Source organism: Primulina tabacum, chromosome 13, assembly GCF_025594145.1.
Source record: "Primulina tabacum isolate GXHZ01 chromosome 13, ASM2559414v2, whole genome shotgun sequence".
In the NCBI taxonomy this organism is placed as follows: Eukaryota; Viridiplantae; Streptophyta; class Magnoliopsida; order Lamiales; family Gesneriaceae; genus Primulina; species Primulina tabacum.
This window is the reverse complement of record NC_134562.1, coordinates 32,388,001-32,408,356: the sequence shown is the minus strand read 5'-3', so window position 1 is coordinate 32,408,356 and position 20,356 is coordinate 32,388,001. Positions and strand designations below refer to the sequence as shown.

The window sequence follows — 20,356 nt, the reverse complement described above, 5'->3', positions numbered from 1 at the left end:
GAATCGAGTCAATTCGTGAGCTTTTCGACTTGACTCGATAAATATTTTATTCGTATTCTCTAAATTATCAAACTCGAGTCGAGGTTGAGCCAAAATTATTTTGTTCGATAAGTCACGATCTTTAATATTTTATTAATATTATGATATTATATATATATATATATATATATATATATACATTTCGAGCATTTCGTATTTTGCGAGTTTTTGAACCTTCGTTATCGAGCTTTGATATCCAAACAATAATTCAAAGAACTTGTGAATAAGTTCGAACATTTCGAGTCGAACTCGAGCAAAAAATTTTAAAATTTATGTTAATATGAAAATATCATTTTTAGCATCATTTATTACCAAAATACTTCTCTTCTATATTAATATTTTATGTGAGTGTCATCCAAGAAAATTAAGAACCTACATCCATTAAGAAATCAGTTGCAAATGCATTGAAACAGATGAATAGTCGTTTAAATTTATTACTAGAATGGTCAATTACACACTCTACAATACTTTCGGGATTATTTTACTTGATAACACTATAATAACATCTTAATATCTCTTACAACCTCTCTTCCGCATCGTGAATGTAATGCATAGTCGATTCTTTCTTTTTCCAAACCTTGTGGTAATTGAGCTCGACCTCATAATATTCTCTTTGTATATTTTTAACATCATATTTAGTCTGTATGAGGGCTCTCTTGTCAATCTGTTCATCACAACATTGGAAACCTAGACAACATCAGCTCTAAGATGCAACCTATCATGAAGATTATCATCTCCACACACAGACACATTAGTTTACATTTTCTAATTCCAGAAAGATTGTCAGCTATATTTTTTGAAACATATATTTTCCAAAATATGTTTTTATGCTACAGACTAGAATAATCTACTCATTGTCGTTCTTTATGTACAAAAAGATCGTCTCTTAAAGAAAGTCACACTATTGCCGAGGATAGCTTTGGACGGAATTCGTGAGGAATACTTGAAATGCATGCATTGCACCGTGCATATTTCTCCCACCATCAGCGTATAAATATTTTGCATGTATAATTACCGTGATTTTTTTTTTGTCATATCAATAATTAAATATAGTCAAGGAAGATGACGTTTTATTTATATTTTTGGAATGTAAATATTCCTCTTATTTTAATATTATCATATCATTTATTATTGGGTTGTTCATCGAATGGTCAAAGTAGAAGAACAAAATCGAACCGAAGATTTTGGTTTGGTTGCGGAAGAACAGAAACCTTCTCCTCGTGCAGTCAGATGAGATATTAAAGACTGAGGCATAAACAATACTTTCTCCTGGAGTCCTGATACTCTTACGAATTAATGACAAAAAACAATCATTAATTTAAATGAAAATTAATATTTGAATTAAATCACAACAATAAATTTGCAGGCTTTTCCAAGAACTAACAGAAGGGGAAAATATTTGATTTCATATAATCGGGAAACTGGCACATCAAATGATACATTTCTAATAAACAACTAGGTCAATCAAGCCACCTATCCGAATGCTTTTGATTGAAAGCGTAGTGAAACCGTCGAATGCTAACGCAAAAATCACAGCTTCAGGCCCCTTCATCTCAATCTGACAACAAAAAATCTTGAATCTGTTCCCTGGGGAGAAAAAACAAACACACAAGCCTGATCTTATGAGTCAAGTTCTCTTTTCTCAAAGTAATTATAAACTAAGTCAAGAGAAAAGTTCAGATTTTCTAACAGAATTAAAGTATGCAACCAAAGCCAGGTATGAAATGTCACCTCAAGCATTTCTTGTTATCATAATTATTCTTGACCAGGGAAGTCATTGACTGCGGCAGGAGCGAATGAAAATACTCCAAAGATGAGGGATCCTTCGGAAGGATCTGATACTGGCAACTTGAGCATGTGCTCAATAGAATTTCTGTTATTGGTCCTGCATCTACAAAACCGTTCAAAGCTATAACATCAGATTTCATAAGTGGGCTGCGGCAAATTATGCAGAAAGACTCTGGTGGAAGGGATTCATTAAGCTTTAGGTTGTATTTTTTATGCCTCCTCTGAGAAGCCAATTGAACCTCATGGTCATCCACTTCTGGAACCGTATTAAAACAGAAAGGTGTAAGCTTCCCTGCCGTTCGTACAATTGTGCTTTCTCGCGAAGGATTTTCCTCCTGATAAATACATGAGAAAAGTGAAGACATAGATCTGAAACCAATTACATATTTAAAGCAGCCACATTGAACTGAAATGAACCATGTCACCTGACACTACGACATGAAATCGGAAGGTAAAGTAAATTCCAACCTCAACGAATATATATTATTTGGGGGAAAAAGAACCTACCATAATCAAGTAAAAAAATCCAAATGTTTGCTTATTTTCCACAAGATAATCCAAAGTGACGAGTCTATAGAGCAGTGGATCGTATCAAATCTATCCACAAATTATTACTATTTAATAACTTCAATATAATTTGAGTCTTCCGTATTGTTTCTCGGAAAATATATATATAAACTTAAGTATTGTCATTATTATTACCCCTAACTCTAGTAGGAAAAGGCAGCTGCTAGATCCTAGAAAAACAAGGATCGACTTGATACCTACCTGTAGTAATTTGACAAATGCAGATATCAATCCATTGATGCCAGAACGAGGTTGCCTCGATGCTTCCACGGTCTTTAAACTGTCCTGACGAAAAGAGCAATACCATTGCGATCCAGTTACTTCATTATCGATAAGAAGGAAACGAAATGCATTCACACGGTGAAGATCTCCTCGCCATGTATCCAACATACCAGTCCAAGCTGCATATCATATTCAGCTCTTCAGAAAGACAGTCGCGTAGGGGAAGCACCACCGGTATTTCCCATCTTGCATCAGCATATTGGATGTCTGCAGCTAAAGAGAAACCCTGACCCTGACAATAAGAAAATTTTAACATTTTTAAATGTTTTCCATTCTAGCAGCTTCAAATGTTCCAAGATTTCCCTTCTTACTATACAATGAACATTCAACAAGAGGATACATATTTCAAATAAATCAGTTTATTATATTTTTAAATGTTACTTCATTACAGTTATTTATTTATGTTTTTTTAAGGGGCCAGTTAGGGACATGCCTTGACGGTTGCTTCAAGGACATGACACGCTATCCTTGATGTGCACGTTCCTAGCACAAGTTTGGTGTATCCATTCTCCATGGCAATCTGCATAGAGAATACAGCACACTGTAATCTCAGTGCCCATCACATTACTGGATGCTAAATTATGCACTCAATAAAGTGCCAAACCTTTTGCAAAGATAGCATGCGCAGATACTCCAAAAAATCTGCTTTCCCAGTGACATCATCGATGGCAGTAATTATCTCTGTCAACTTGGCTCTCCCAGCAGCACAATTAGGTGAAAATATAATTTCTGTCGGAACAACATGAAACTGTTTTGCCGGTGGAGCTAAGCTTGACACAATAAGGCTCATCTCATTAATTACTCTGTCAAAATCATTTGAAGGGAAAGCAAAAGAGGCTCTTTCATCTATAAAAGCGACCCCAACCCCAAAAACTGGTAATGATCTATCTCTACTTGCATCAAAATTCTTCTGTGCTTTTTGTTGCATTTTGTGAACAAATTCAAGAGCCACCCTGAAGATAAATGGATACCTATCATTAGAATCAGAACCCTGGTTAAAGAGTGGTCTCTTATATCTTTGCAAAACATTTAGATACTTCATCTAAAGCACCTGGAAGCTAAAAAAAATTCTGTTTGCAACACATACGTCACAACCCCATCCGAATCTGAAAAAATACAACACATGACATACTCCAAGATCATCTCCACACATTGGAGTTGCTCAGAAGAGTGGAGTTGCTCAGAAGACAGTTTAACCTGACAGGTGGCAAGTAGGCAGTACCGCAGTAAATCAACAAAAAAAGTTTAAAAAGTTTCAAACTTATAAAAAAATTTAAAATATAAGTTTCCTCACAGGCGCCATCCTCATCTAAATTCTGGGTACCACACCTAAAAATAATATATGTACACACGTACATATGCTTCAAAATTCCAAGACACCTTCTTTCTAAATAAAATTCCAAGAAACCTACACCATTATTTTTTATAGAATCAGAGTCATACGCATCACCACAAATAACAAGGTGTTCAATGTGCTCAAACTTGGCCTGAATTCTTATTTTAAAAAATGGAAACGGGTTTGAAAAATCGAAAAGTGAGATGAATCGAATGATTGGTTCTTTTTTGAAAATTCCATCCTTTGATAATTTATCAAACCGAATTCTTGACAAAATCTTAAATAAATTCAAGCTCGACGAATTAAACACATGCTAAGTTTCAGAAACTTGAACCTATGCTTAACACACGAATATGCAAATAAATAAATACCTAGAGGAGGCGCCACCAGAAAATGCGACTAGAAGATTATCGGATGGCAAAATCATAGCATTCGATGTGACTGCAAACCGAAACTTCCCGAACAAGTTTACTCGAAAGCAATCGATACAGAATCTCCCAACGTCTCCTACCACCGGCGATGGATGGGTACGAAGGCGAGATGGTTTCATTAACCTTGCATTTGACGCAACGGGCGTTGCAGTCGGTGGATGGTTCAGAATCTCCATCACCTGGCGGGGCTCTATTTGATGGTTCACCGTTTAGTGTCGCCGGCCGTTTGTCTTCGTCTTCGTCGCCGACACCATGACAACCTGATTTGCAGTAGCCTGAACTGCACGCCATTTTCCTTTCTCTGTTTTGAGGGTTCCGAGTCAGGTCGAAGTGTACTCTTTTGGAAAATGTTAAATATCCTATTATAATTTTTTTTTAAATATCGGATACCTTTATTATTTTTTATATCTAAATTATAAAAATATTATTATTTTCAATTATGTTAAAAAAATATCATTTAATATATATTTATTTGAATAAAATATGTTCGTCTCATTAATAAAAATATTAGTTTTTACGTTAAATCTATTATTTTTATGACAAAATATCATTTTTATTATTTATGTTATTATGAACTATTAAGTAACATGTGATGATTTGAGTTAAAAATATTATATTTTATACCAAAAATATACTGTGTAATATATTTTTATTTGAATGATGATATTATTTTTTATGTCAAAAATATTAATTTTTTTTCAGGTACATATACAGTGTAATTTTATTTAAGTTTTACTTCAAAATATCGAATAAAAAATAATTATTTAATGAATTCTAATAGATTGAGATTAAATTAACCTTGCTTGGAGTCCATAATTCATCGTTCTTTTAATTTCCATGAACTTGAAGTTCAGTTCAGATGCATTCTATAAGTAATTTAAACGCCTTTCATATTTGTTTAATTTTAAAAAAAAACTAACGTTAATATATTGAACAGATTTAATAATGCCCGATGAAGCCTTGGCCCAATAGTTAAAGTCGAGACTGTGAGATTTGTTGGTTACTGCACGTAGTTTTCTTAATTTATTTAGGTAAATTTAGTTGTTTTTTTTGTACTTTCTTCACCCAAAATAAACAAGTCTCGTGTTTATGTTCAAGTCTCGTCAATAGCACGAATAGTTCTATTAGATATTTATAATCAGAACAATATCATACTTATTCTCTAAAAAGATTTAGTGAATAACTGTACTTTTTGATTTCAAACACATCTTCAATTGTAATAATTTAGAATCAAAACTTTAAATTATATCTTCAAATCAAATATAAAATTATATCCAAAAAAATCTCAACAAATATTTAATGTACTCACTTCCAACTATGTTTAATCATCATATGTTCTAACTGGTATTTACAATAGACACTCTAAAATATTTTTATAAAGAGGCCAAGGCTTTTGGCTCAATGATAGTTTCGTGGTAAATACAATGACGACTCGGGATAGTTGTACGTATATCTAAGTTGTATCGATGTTGTAAAAATTTATTGCTCATAGATACAATTTCAAATGACAATTCGATTCGATACGAGGAGAAAAATTCATTAACTGTATTCTATACAAAAGTCTCCAAGCATAAATCTAATAGATAATATTTAAATTTTAAAAAATTATATTTGATTCTTTCTCCATCTATACACATTAAATATACCATTATATGTAAAAAGCTCCTCAAAATTATTTTAAAAGGCATATCCAAAAATCAAGTCGAGAATATTCCACAATTTATTGAGTTAAACTCTCACAACGTCGGCATGATGCACGAGACATGTGATTCGATTCTTAGGAAATTAAATAAAGAATAATGCTAAATATACCACAGGAATATTATACGACGATATTTACAACAATTATATAATAAGAGTTTGTTATTATATAATGAGATTTTGTTATTATATAATGATATTTTGTATTGAATTTATCATGAGATTTTGATAAATGAAATTTTTATAATGAATTTATTTTATTGTAAAAATTGATATACAAGTTTGATTGTAATATTATTTATGGGTTTTTATTAATAATGTTGGATATTTCTCGCTATTTTTCATATTTTAATAACTGCATAGGCGATATCTTTTGTTTTATGATTTGCCATAAATCATAATCTCTCTCCAAAGTAGGAAATATATTTTAAATTACTCGTGATATGGTCTCACGAGTCATATTTTGTGACTGATATCTTATTTGAGTCTTTCATAAAAAAATATTATTTTTTATGCCTAAGAGTATTACTTTTTATTGTGAATATAGGTAAGGTTGATTCGTCTTACAGATAAATATCTGTAAGATCGTCCCACAAGAGACCTACTCAAATTCATATTAGTTGCCAAGTTTACTTGAACATTTAATTTCGTTCAAATCTCATATTTATTTTTCATAGTCTTAATTCGACAACCTTCTCGATTAAAATGGAATTTGAATATTCAGATCTTAAAAAAAATCTATTTCGGTGGTCTTCTATAAAATATATATATATATATATATATATGTTGTTTCAACGATTTTGTTTGACCTATGTAAAAGAAGATTTGAATATAAAATTAACAAAAAACAAATTATGAAATCTTTTCGTGAGCCAATTTGTGACACATATATTTGATTTTAAAAAATATTATTTTTTATGTCAAAAATATTAAATTTAATGTAGTTACGAACCAAGTCAACCCATATATATGTTGTGATCCTATAGAAGACGTAGTATAATTCGAATTATAAAATATATTTATCTTTTTAAAATTTTCAAATTCAAATGCACTAGAAACCCCACCATTTTCACGCAATTTCAATTAGTTCAAGCTAAATCAGGATTTACTTGTCAAATTCAAACCTTATTTCTAATATTTTCCGGAAGGATAACTGTATAAAAAAGTAATGTTATAAGTACAAAAATTTTTACAATACACAAAATTCAATATAAAAATTTTATTTATCAAAATATCATAAAATAATAGCAAAATATTATTATATAATTGTTATAAATATAGTTGTATATGATATATTCATTATATACTTATCATTATATTCATGTCAAAAAAAAAATCACGAACATTTATTATATATTAATATATATTATATTTAGTGAGATCGGATGTTCTAGTAGCTTTGAGATACCAAATATAAATACCTATCATGATTAAAATGCAATGATACATTGACCTATATATATTTTAATATATGAATTAACATTTTTTTTACAAGTAAATCAAATTATTAAGAGTAAATTTTCAATAAATCTCTAAATCTAAACTCAATTTTATTCTAATTTTTTATATCTTAAAAACTTTCTTTATACTCCTTGATATAATAAAAATGACAAAAATACCATTAGATCTGTTAAATTAAATGATTGATTTTATTGGGTCAAAAATGATATCAGAGCCTAAATAAAATTATTTCAAATATACAAATTTATTATTATTGAGTAATTAAATGTTTGAGGAGGAGAATTTTTCTCAAAATAACATGAATCCGAACCAAGGTTAGAGATTAATTATTTGCAGGATTTATCCCACAACTCTAGAATATTTGAAACAGGAAGATCTAACCAATGTTAGATATTAAGAAAACATGGGAACTTATCAGATTCTTAAGGTAATCTTATGACTCAAAATAACATGTTCCTATAAATAATACCGGATTCCTCTAAATTTTCCGGAGATATTAGAGAAATTCAAAAGACATTATAGAATTATGACAATATGATGTATTATGTACCACAAAATGTGGAGAAAATCCTCGAAGACCAGGAAGAAATTCTTGGAATATTAAAGAATATTTGAACAAGAATTCAATATATAGAACAACAATCAAGTTCTAGTAGAAGAACTTCAGAACGAAGGTTACCACCATTATTTGGTACTGAACCCTTATTATATCAAAGAGAGGAGGCCAAACTGATGCCAAAACCTTTAACTGAAGAAGAAAAAATGATTAATCTAATCAAACAATCTAAGAAAAAAATTAATCTGATGATAACTTTAGAAAGGGTTGGTCTAGAGGATCTCCAAGACCTTGCAGAATCTTTTGCAAATCTCAATATTGTAGATCTAAAGATGAACACAATTGGGGGTGAAGAACCCACTATAACCTGGTTATCTTCGTAGAAACCACCAAGAGAAAGTGTGGGATCTCATAATACAAATATGAGAGAATCTCAACCAAACTTTTACACTGGTGGAGAATCACAACCAGTGGGAACAAGGTCAAGGAAGAATCAAATTCCTTTTCACCAAATATCCTATGGGAAATCTTTTTTAGAACCTATACATTTTATGGGGTTATGCTTAACCTAGACGTATTAGACTTCAAAAACAGAAAATATCTCATAAATGATTGGAAATCCGCTATGAGAATCGCAGCAGGCACACTTGATCTCAACAGAGAAGGATTCATTAAACTTTTAGAAACGAGTCTTATGGGATCAGTCAAAATTACTTGGGACATGACTTCGGTAGAAACCAAAGAATCAGTCCTAGCCGAAGAATTTCTTAGCGAGATATCCAGAAGAATGATTACTCTTTTTAAAGCACAATTTATAGGGTCAGATTATTTTAACAGCCAAGATACAGAGAAGAAAAAGAAATACACTCAAGCTCTGTATAGTCTTGAATTACGTGACATATGTTTAGTGGATGAATATATTGTTATTCACTAAATATAAAAGAAATTCAGGGGTCGAAGAATATATAGCAATGCAACTTTTCTTCGCCAAAATGCCAAGTGCTTGGAGAGAAATGCTAAGAAGAGAATATGTCCCTGGCAATCCAGATACATTGGCACGAAGAGTCTTTTCTCAAAGGAAAATTGGTGGAATTGTGTCATCTGACAGCATTACAAAAGAATTACTAATGATTATGGAGTATTAACAAACATACTCATTTGTATTGTAAAGAAAATGATTTTTCAACAATTATTGGAAGTAAAACACAAAGGTAGAAGAGGAAAAGTTTTAGAACTCATCTTTATGTCAGAAGTGAAAGAAGTTCTTGGAAACAAAAAACAATTTTGTCTATAAAAAAGGCCAGATCTTACAAATTTGGGCAAAGAAGTGGACAATTCAAAAGTAGGATATCATCTCAATCATCGAGTACATCTCGAAGTACATCTGAACAACTACGAAGAAAATTTTCAGAAGAACTCACACTCGAACTAATGAAAATTTTAAGGATTGTAATTGCTGGAAACGTAGAGCAAGATGTCATATCTCAACAATTGTCCAGAAAATGAAAAAAAAAGGATGTATTAAACGCTTCGATCCAACTCCGAATATTGAAGAAGCGGTTTATTATCAAGATCTTATTCAAGTATACTGATTCGAGGATATTGCCTCAGATGAAAGTATATATGAATATGAGGAAGTCTTAAGTCAGGAAGGATCTGATGGAACATAATATGACTGAAGACAAGATGTTTCGACACGAAACACTTGAGGATTTGTCTGGCTTTTTTAGCCAGACAACTATATCCCATAACATGGTCCAAAAGATAATGAGAGAAAATTCTAGTCTTCAGAGATAACAAAGATTCTCTGCAGAACATGTAAAAAAATTCATAGGAAGTCTTGGCCTAAGAAACAAAAAGCATCATCTAATCTATAAAGTTTCCAGAAGGGAAATGACAATTCATATGAAACTTACAAGAATAGAATGGAGATACAGTTAATTCCTTCCGAATAAATTAAGGATAGATTATAAAAACTCAAGATAGAAGTAGCACGAATCATATCTTGAATTCATATCGGAACAATACAGATTATGATAAAAAATACTTTTAAAGAAGGAATAGATTCACCTATTGATATCGCTATATGCGATAAACGAATGCGTAACCTTCAAGATTCAGTACTAGGAACAATCTCAGGAAATCTATGTGCATGAAAAATTGTAGGAGTAATTTATCCAAGAATTGCCTACAATCTGTCAGATCGAGATTTCAGTCGAGTTTTGACGTTGCATCATAACTTCAAAGAAAAAAAGCTGATGAAAGAGGGTAATAGACCGTATTCTATTACCTATCAGATTTCATATGCTACCTGATACACATAATTCAGAATTGTTCATTAGAAATGAGTTCATTGAAATACCTGAGATATTTGAAAAAGTTGCCCAAACAATTTATCCAGAAAGAGTAAAGTTTCCCTTAATACATGAAACATAGATCCGAATACAAGACAAACCAATTCTACAAAGGAACCAAAGTATTAGATTGGAATCAAGAAGACTATATTTTCAAAGATATATAATTACGAGCTACAGGAGGGGAAAAACACTTGTCCAAGAAACCCAACATGCTCTAAAAATCTTTTCGACAATGAGAAAGCTTATATATCCAGAAGGGTGGAAGGAAATAAAAATAGTATTTGATATTACGAAGCAAAGAAATCAATTTTTTGTAATACCATATACTATTTTAAACAATCTATGATAGGAACTTACCAATGAATGATCAACATTGAAGAATTGAAAGTTCATATCAAAAGAATTCCAAGAAAAGAACCAGATCTATTGGTTCTGGGACTAGAGTTTTTTTTAGGAACATAAACCTTGGAAACGTCTAGAATATGGAATGGAGTTTATGGCTGATGATAAAATGTGGAAAATTCAATGATCACAAGCTCATTCTCAATATACATTCATGTGAGAATGTTATATGAATAATATAAGACAGAGAAATAATGCTCCAATTAAGAGTAGATAAGAAGCTCCAACCATAAGAAATAGAATGCCTCAAGATAGCTCTACAACAGAATGATGTAGAGTTTGAATCAAAAGTATCATTAGAAGATGTCAAGAGAAGAATAAAAAAAATTACGATGAAAATCCTTTGGCATGGTAGGAAAAAAATCAACTCAAAGCTTGCCTTAAAATCAAGGAAAGTAAATAATATAAATTTGTCCGATGCAAGCTTATCCCAATGAACATAGTTAATCAAAGGGATATACAAATTATAATCAAGGAACATCTGAACCTTGGTTTGATCAAAGCAGGAATTTCACCATACAGCAGACAATGATTTTTTTGTAAGAAATCATGGTGAAATAAAAAGGAACAAACCCAGACTAGTTATTAATTACCAAAAAATTAACAAGATTCTGGAGTTTGATGTGTATTTTATACTTAGGAGAGAACATCTAATTAGTTGTATAGGCAGTGCGAAGATATTCTCAACATTTGATTGTAAGTCTGGTTTTTATCAGATTCGAATGCAGGAAGAAAGGAAGAAATTCACAACTTTCTCCACAAGGACACTATATTTGGGAAGTAATACCAATGAGATTGGCTAATTCACCTCAGATATTTAAAAAAAATGGATTATCTATTTAAAGATTATTTCAAATACGTTTGTCTATATTGACGATGTTTTAATTGCGTCTAAAAATATGGAGGAACATATCAAGCATTTAGAGGTTTTTTTCTAAAGTTTGCAAGGAAAAATAAAAAGTTTTATCTTAAAAGAAAACAATTATTGGCACAAGAAAGATTGAATTCCTCGTAATAGAAATCGATGAGTTTGAAATAATTTTTGTAGGATCATATAGTAGAAAATTTGCAAAATTTTCCAAACGAACTAAAAGAAAAGAAACAACTTCAAAGTTTTCTAGAAGTTGTTAATTTTGTTGGGATGTTTGTTAAAAACCTAGCAAAACACATGAAAGTGTTCAGTCCATTACTGAAAATAGATGCGAAATTTATATGGACGAAAGAACACACCCAATGACTTAGCCAACTCAAGGAAGATTTGTAAAAATCTTTCGAAAATGGTTATTCTACATGATGAAGATGATCTGATATTATATACATATGTCAGTGATCAGTTGGTGGACGACAGTTTTAACCAAGTTCACACCAGAAGGAGAACAGTCATGCAGATAATGCAGTGAATTTTTCTCAGATGCAGAAGCCATAAGATGGTATATCAATGAAAATTAATTTTATGCAGTAAAGAGGATTTTTGAAAAATGACCTATTATTTTTACTTTCAAATAAATTTAGTTTAAAAGTTGATAATACACAGGTAAAAGCTTTCTTGAGAAATAGAATATAATCTAAATCCGAGAAGGCCAGATTATTAAGATAACAAGCGTTATGTCAAAATTATATTTTTGATATTGTGATTATTAAATCTCATGAAAATATTCTTGCAAATTTTTTAACAAGAGATGTATAACGGTGATATCGATGACATCATAAAAATGCAGATGCATTTGAGAGAACATCTTGAAATGCTTCAAAACGAGTTCAACAAGCTTGGCCTAAATGCAGAAGTTGCGGGTAGGCTACAACAAGCATATAAGAGAATTGTCTCTGATCGAATCACAATATGTTTATAGGATTATACCCAGCTATGGTCTGTAATACAAAAGCTTATCCTCCAAGGCATTGAGAAGCCACTACTTTCTCAAATGAAGAGTTTTCGATTACATGACTCTATACCTGGAGCAGGGGATTCAAATATCCCTAGCACAAGTGTTAAGACGTGATCATCTCCAGATGAGTAGGCTAAAACAAAAATTGAAACTCCAGATTCATATTTCGAGTCTTCAAGTCAACCCTTCACCTCGGGGATCGAAGAGGGAAAGATCAACCTTAAACCTAATACAGACAAGGGAAAATCTAAGGTTGATATTAATGAATTTAAAATTTCTCCATTTCAGGTTTATCAACAAATTTGGGAGAAATTGAAACAATAATAGACATTAACCTCGCCACAATCAGGATTGATGTTTCAGGAAAATATCATAGGGTCTGGATGAAACCATATTCATATCCAAAGAAAGTAAAAGCCTGATATGAATTCGGGGCTCTTGCCTTGATTTATACTACATCACCCAACTTCCCCGAAATTTTTGGACTACCTAAATGGATTCAGGAAGTGGTTCATGAAACATGAGCAAATAATGATTATTTGTTCATAGGAGATATTTTGGAGCTATACTTCTTTAATGTATCACCAGAACCAGCAGGAAATGGCTCTCACGAAACCTTTCATTTCATCAAGTTAAGAGGCCATATATTAATGTTTAAAAATTAATCAAGGGTCATCCGATAGAAGAAACACCCATTGTTGCTTCAATAACTGAAGATGACATTTCCACCAGAAGAGTATGAGGTCTATGGGTCTGTCTAACCGAGATGGACAAATTCAAGTTTCCGTTTAAGTTTTATCATAATTCTGTAAACGTATCATTCTCGTTAAATACTATGACAAGAAAAACAACAAGTTATTCAGAAGATTTATTTGAAAAGAAAGAAATTTTTTGTGGATTAGCAAGATGCCGGGGAGTAAAGAAACTGATTGAAAATTCTGCAACATGGTTCATGTGTGAAGATGGTCAGAACATATCTGTCCGGAGTGTCCAAATCAAAATGAGTCAAAATTTGGCAAGGGCTTTAGATCTAGGTCAAACATGAAGCATCATGCAGAGACAGAACCTAGTGGTGAAGGACCACAACCATGTTTTCCTCGGGGACATCAAAAGTTTAAGATTCCTCGACAAAAATAAGTGGACATGTGACTCTAATCACTTTTCCTTGGGGATAACAAAAGATAAAGATTCCATGACAAAAACAAGCAGGCGTGTGATTTGCCCACAAACAAAAAGACTTGGACCCAAATACAACTATAAATATAGAGTAAATGAGAACAAGAAAACCACACAAGAATTAAAACAAAGTTTGGAACCAAATAAAAAAGTATTCTACATATTTTAAGGTTTCCAAAAGACGGATTAAGGTGATAAGAAAACAGCTGGTATTTTTCAAAGATCTCTACAAACAACTAAAAGAAGCAGAGAATGAGATATCGGCTGATATGATACAAACACATATCTACTAGTTATGTTATGAGATAAAGATGGAAGAACAAGTTGTTTCTAGATTAATGATCTAGAAAAAGACAACTCAAGAAAAGATGGGGGGACCATTCAATCACTCACTCAACCCACTCAAGAGATAGTGTCAAACACAGCTGGAAGGCATTAAAGAAAAGCTAAAGCAAGTTTTGAAGTCCGAAATTCAAATCCGCAAAAGACTACTATAAATCACAAGACAAAAGGAAGATGAAGGGATTATTCAACATCTTCATTTTCTTTCAAAACATTGTAATATTTTCTCTTTCTATTTTATGTGTGTTTTAACTTCGGCTACTATAAGTAGCTAAACAAGTTCCTCATCCTCTATAATAATTTTTATGTAATATTAATTTGTTATGTTTGAATAAAAAGACCAAGGCTTTTGCCCCTTTCATGTATTAGTTTCAAATTGAATTACTTTACTATACACAATGAGGTAGGAAACGAAATATGATTGTGCTAAGTGTTGTTGAAGGAATCTGCGTTAGAAACCATCTGTTGCGATTATGTGGTTGGACTGTGAGGAGCAGTCTGTAAAACTCGGTGAATATAATTCGACGACACTTTGGTAAAAAAGGTAAACTGTTCAATTTATTATACGGAAGCATGATGAGTCATTTATATATACTAAAAAAAATCGATAATCTAAATATGATATATAAGCTGGAAACATTGCGTAGCCGTATGTCTTGAGACTATATGTCTCTAAGAACATGTTCGATAGGTAAAACAATGTCACACACTATAATTATGAAGAATGTTGGTATTCTTGGAAAATTTAGAAAATTGAGGAGTTAAAACAAAGAATAGAAAGGAATGGAAGTAAAAAGAAAGTTGAAAAAGGAAATGAGGAGGTATTACAATTTTGCTCAATTATTAATCAACAATCTCGAAATACAAAAAAAAAAGTAAGCACAAATTATTTTACATTGTCGTATAATAAATCATAGGAATTTCTCCGCACATACTACACACTAGTATATATTTTTTCATATAAAAAATTATTTAAACAATTATAAATTAAATTAAAATTTTCGATTCTTAATAAGTTTTTGAATTATATATATATATTTGGTTTGGAGGATAAAATAATGAAACGATTAAGAGAGAAATGATAAAAATAATGATTGAAGTAGATAATGATAAAATAATATTATATTTGGTATGATTGTTAAGAATGTGATAAATAATAATCTTTTGATGAATTGACAAAATTGCCCTTCCAGTTTTGTGGCGGTGGTCGACGAAGGTCGGGCCATCGGCCGGTGGTTGGCCGACAGGAGGAGGCGGCGGCGGTGGTCGTCCGTCGGTCGGTGGAGGGAAGTGGTTGTGAGTTTGGATTTAGGAGAAGGGTAAAATTGAAAAAATAAGATGTATTAAGAGTGAGATAAATAATTTTAGGGGGTGAGGAGTGATTATTTTATCACGCCTAATATAACCTAATCATTCATAGGAGGGATTGACTTGGTTAAATAAAAAACGTACCAAACAAGTGATTATGTGGGTTAAAAAAATATAAACCCACCTAATCACCCCAACCAACCATAGCCTAAGGGATTGTGGTTAACATATTAGAGTCATATATTTAGATTAATACCATATATTTTTTCAAGATAACAGAGAATAAAAAAATATAATAGAAATCGGCTATATTTTTATAATTTATAGTATAAAATGTAAGTTTAAGTCTATATTCAGAATTTTCTAATATATACTGTAATAAATATTTTCAGATGTATTTAACTTATCATGCACCATTTATGTTAATTTAATAAGAAGAAAAATGCGGATGGATATGTCGATTAAGAGTAATAAATATTAATATTTTTAACATAAAAAAAATATTTTTTAATAAATCATATATTTTTAAAAATAAAAACTTAATTACCATTCCTATTACAAGTCCATGACTCAAATTTATCGTTTACCAACGCCGATTAATAAATTATTTAACGAGTTATAATTATGATCAAACCTACAACGAAAAGGGATCAAAGCACGCGCTGATCTGCTGCTGCCCCTTCTCTCCAACCAAAAAACCCAAAAAGCAATCGATTTCTTCTCGAATCGAAACTCAAATATTTTACACATACATTCACTGTGATTTTCTCTCTTTTTTTGTTGGTTTTTCTTTTGTGGGATCTTAAGGAATCTGGAATATTTTGTGATTTGTTAACGCTTGCAGACTCGTTCGAATAGTTTGTTCAGGCTTTTTCTCGCGTAGAAGAGCCGTCAACAACTGTATCTATTCTGGCTTTTGGCACCATTGAAGCTTCAAGAAACTTTTCAATAAACCCGTTGTATACAGACAAGACTTATTGAAATTGTCGGCTTCGTTCGTGTCAAAGTCACATCAAGATTTTCGCCTGAGACTTTTTTGATACTTAATAATTTTTTTCCTGAATTTCTGATAGTGGTACAACTATGATCTCTTCTCTGAAGCAGCCAACTTTGTCAGTCCATGGCCAGGATTTTCTTCATCCCAGGAGAAATTTTATTGCCCAGAACTCGCTGGGTTTGCCTTCTCTTCCTGCGTGGAAAACTGGCCGGAGCTCCTTCCTTTCCCTATCCAAACCGCTCCATGTATCAAAGGTGGAGTCTTTTTCCATTGACTGTAAAAAGGAGCGATCCTTGATCACGGGCAAGGCTTATGAAGCTGACCGATCGGAGCCGATTATCGAGTCGCAGGCGGCGCCGTCTGAGGCTGCGAGGAGGTTGAAGATCGGAATTTACTTTGCTACGTGGTGGGGTTTGAATGTGATCTTCAATATATATAACAAAAAAGTGCTCAATGCGTATCCGTTTCCGTGGTTAACTTCGACGCTGTCTTTGGCCGCTGGTTCTTTCATAATGCTGATTTCTTGGGCGTTGAGGATTGCGGAAGCTCCAAAGACTGATCTTGATTTTTGGAAGACCCTTTTTCCGGTAAAAATCTTAGAGTTTTTCTTTCATTGATCTGGGACATCGGGTCAAATTTCCTTTTTGGGTCATCATTTTCTTGTTAATATTGAAGTCTGAGGCTGTTTTATGATTATTGATATTGATTTGTCTTTAGTTCTTACTTTTATGCGGTATTATACGACAAGATCGAAGCTTTAAATGTTCTTGGTGGTGTTAGGTAGCTGTTGCACACACAATTGGGCATGTTGCTGCTACTGTGAGCATGTCGAAGGTGGCAGTTTCTTTTACTCACATAATCAAGAGCGGTGAACCTGCTTTTAGTGTTTTGGTTTCAAGATTCATCTTGGGAGAGACCTTTCCACCCTCAGTTTATCTGTCCCTTGTTCCGATCATCGGCGGTTGCGGTCTTGCTGCCCTCACAGAGCTGAACTTTAACATGACTGGTAATTCTCAGAACCTTAGCTCATCTTTCTCTGTCGCCTATCTTAGTTCTGTGAGTTGGCTATAAACTTGGTGGTGTTTGTAGTAGGTAGTTTGTGCTGTATCTTCGAATCTCTATCAAATTTTCCACGTAGAAGATTTGTACAAAACCTGTTCATGTATCAGATACGATGTCAAGTAATTCATGGAATTTTTAGGTCATCAGATCTCACCTCACTGCGCTACATTAGATTTCTGTATCAAATTATTGCTCAGTTTATTAACGAAGTATTTCTCTTTAAGAAAACGCAGAAGATGACTTGAATACAACCACAGAACCATTTAATTTATATGTAACATAACTTTTATACGTTAATGAAATAATTGGATGTAAAATCATAATTTTAATTGTAAATATGATAGCCACCTTGCTATATCTGTTAAATCAATATTCTTCAGAGTCACTTGAACTTGTTCAAGTAATCGAGTATTTGGAAGCTTTAGGTTTTGATGAAAATATGCATGAATTTTGTGGGTGAAAAAATGAAAACTTGGTGTTGTTTTCTCATGATTTTAAGTGGTGGTTTTCTGTCAAAACCAGGTTTCATGGGGGCCATGATCTCCAATTTGGCGTTTGTTTTCCGTAATATATTTTCAAAGAAGGGAATGAAGGGAAAGTCCGTTAGCGGAATGAACTATTATGCTTGCTTATCTATGCTTTCTCTCTTAATCCTCACTCCATTTGCTATTGCTGTGGAGGGACCACAGATGTGGGCACTTGGATTTCAAAAGGCCGTGTCTCAAATTGGACCCCAGATCATTTGGTATGACATTACACCTTTCATTTGACTTACCTTTATATTTCTTGTAGTTGGCATGTATCACTTCCATGCGGATAATGCAAGATTCCGCACAAGAGTGGGGAAAAATTGAAATTTTTGTATAATTTTTTTTTAAATAGGCAAGTTTTGTTCCCTTGAATTATATTTATGTTGTTCCATCGAATTAATTCACGGGCGATGCTGATTTATTGGTTTATGCGTGGAAATAAATTTATTTGGTTTTTCCAACAAATCAAATACCTTTCCTAGAGAAGGAGAGATGAAATTCGTGCTTTGTGTGAATACATAATTCAGAGCAATGGTTTTATTTATTATATAACTTAATGCAAGTGCGAGTCATATCAAATGATGTTCAATACATGTGGATGTTGTATGTAATGAAATTTCATATTTGAATATCTGTTAGAATACTTATTTCAGTGAAATAGAACTTATTGGACTAACACACATGAGACAACATTTTTGAAATTTCTCGAGGCTAGTCGGCGTGTTGGAGTTTAGGAAACAAATTTGGAAATTGACACATTTTTGTGAAATTGACGTATTTCTTATTGGTCTCTACTTTGTTAATGTTTTGTGTGGCTGATATTTGCGCTCAGGTGGATGGCGGCCCAGAGTGTATTCTATCACTTCTACAACCAGGTGTCATACATGTCACTGGATGAGATATCTCCTTTGACGTTTAGTATCGGCAACACTATGAAACGTATTTCTGTGATCGTCTCCTCTATCATTATTTTCCAGACACCAATACAACCGGTCAACGCTCTTGGAGCTGCAATCGCGGTTCTTGGGACGTTCTTGTATTCTCAGGTAGTTTTCCTACTTTCTGAATGATGAAATTTATTTTCTGGTAAAAGTAATTGAATAGCTAAATGATGGTGACATGATCATTGTCTATTTATAAAAGCCCAGATACAATACACTGCAGGAGTAATTTTATTATATTGCTTCGCCCTCGGTAAAAGCGACGCTTCCACGAGAGCTGTTTCTTTCCATGTCATGTGATCTACATTCTGCACTGCTGTTTATCTATGCATGAGTTGTGAAAGCCATATCAGCCTAGATCAAGTCATATCTTAAAACTATATAGCTTCAAGTTTGATCAGCTTGCTGCATTCCCTTGTCTCTTACCTTACTAATCCTCTCGATAGAGTTTTATGTTCATCATAATATCATTATCTTTTGACTCTGGAACTCGGGAATCACTCATGTCAGTAAACGGAAATCATGAACTAAAAAGTCTGTATCACCTTCACTTTTGCACAAACTGACGAGTTTATATATTCAACAGGCAAAGAAGTAAGAGTGTGAAAGTAGGAATTCAGTACCACGAGTGTAGCATAAATGGATAGGAGCAGTCAAGATTGGAGCTCGAAGGTCGACTTAAAGATGTGTTTGGTCTATATATGGCCAACCATATTTAATATAGTTGGGTATCGGCTTTACTTGTAGATAGCGGTATTGAGTAATGAAAACATTTTCGTGTAACATGAATAAGTTAAATCGGGTTTCGTTTGGTGCCTCTTGAGGCTGAGAATTGTACCAATAAATGATGGGAAAACTCTTGTACTCCCTCCATTATCAATGACAAAGATCATCAAAATAATGCTTTCGCATCGGGCAGCTGATATATTCAAGAAACTTTGCTTTCACTTCAGCAGTCACATTCTCTCTGTATGCACGGTACGAGGGACTTCTTTATCTCAGTAGTACTGCTCTTTCCATTTTCATTTGATTCTGTGTTAATCCATTTCATGATGCTTTGAAACATCAATACCCATATATTTTTTTTTGACAAGTAAATATTTCATCCAACCATGAGTTATGATCTACTCAGATTAGTGAAATTCATGTGGGGTGCAACGACTTGATGGCTGGTCCGATCATGCATGTAAGAAT

General features: G+C 32.7%; 2 protein-coding genes across 2 annotated transcripts; one reads left to right on the top strand and one right to left on the bottom strand.

Moving 5' to 3' along the window:
* Positions 1-1,363: 1,363 nt before the first annotated feature.
* On the bottom strand, positions 1,364-4,779 carry LOC142523154 (cytoplasmic tRNA 2-thiolation protein 2). Its single transcript, XM_075626804.1, has 7 exons — positions 4,384-4,779; positions 3,281-3,629; positions 3,110-3,196; positions 2,787-2,908; positions 2,596-2,674; positions 1,771-2,162; positions 1,364-1,626 (listed from the first exon to the last, which is right to left on the bottom strand). The coding sequence occupies exons 1-7, from the start codon at positions 4,617-4,619 to the stop codon at positions 1,593-1,595; spliced, it is 1,299 nt and encodes a 432-aa protein (XP_075482919.1). The 5' UTR covers positions 4,620-4,779; the 3' UTR covers positions 1,364-1,592.
* Positions 4,780-16,258: 11,479 nt separating this feature from the next.
* LOC142522389 (glucose-6-phosphate/phosphate translocator 1, chloroplastic-like) lies at positions 16,259-20,109 on the top strand. The gene is made up of 5 exons (XM_075625759.1): positions 16,259-17,216; positions 17,410-17,635; positions 18,214-18,436; positions 19,054-19,267; positions 19,749-20,109. The coding sequence occupies exons 1-5, from the start codon at positions 16,716-16,718 to the stop codon at positions 19,758-19,760; spliced, it is 1,176 nt and encodes a 391-aa protein (XP_075481874.1). The 5' UTR covers positions 16,259-16,715; the 3' UTR covers positions 19,761-20,109.
* Positions 20,110-20,356: the final 247 nt, after the last annotated feature.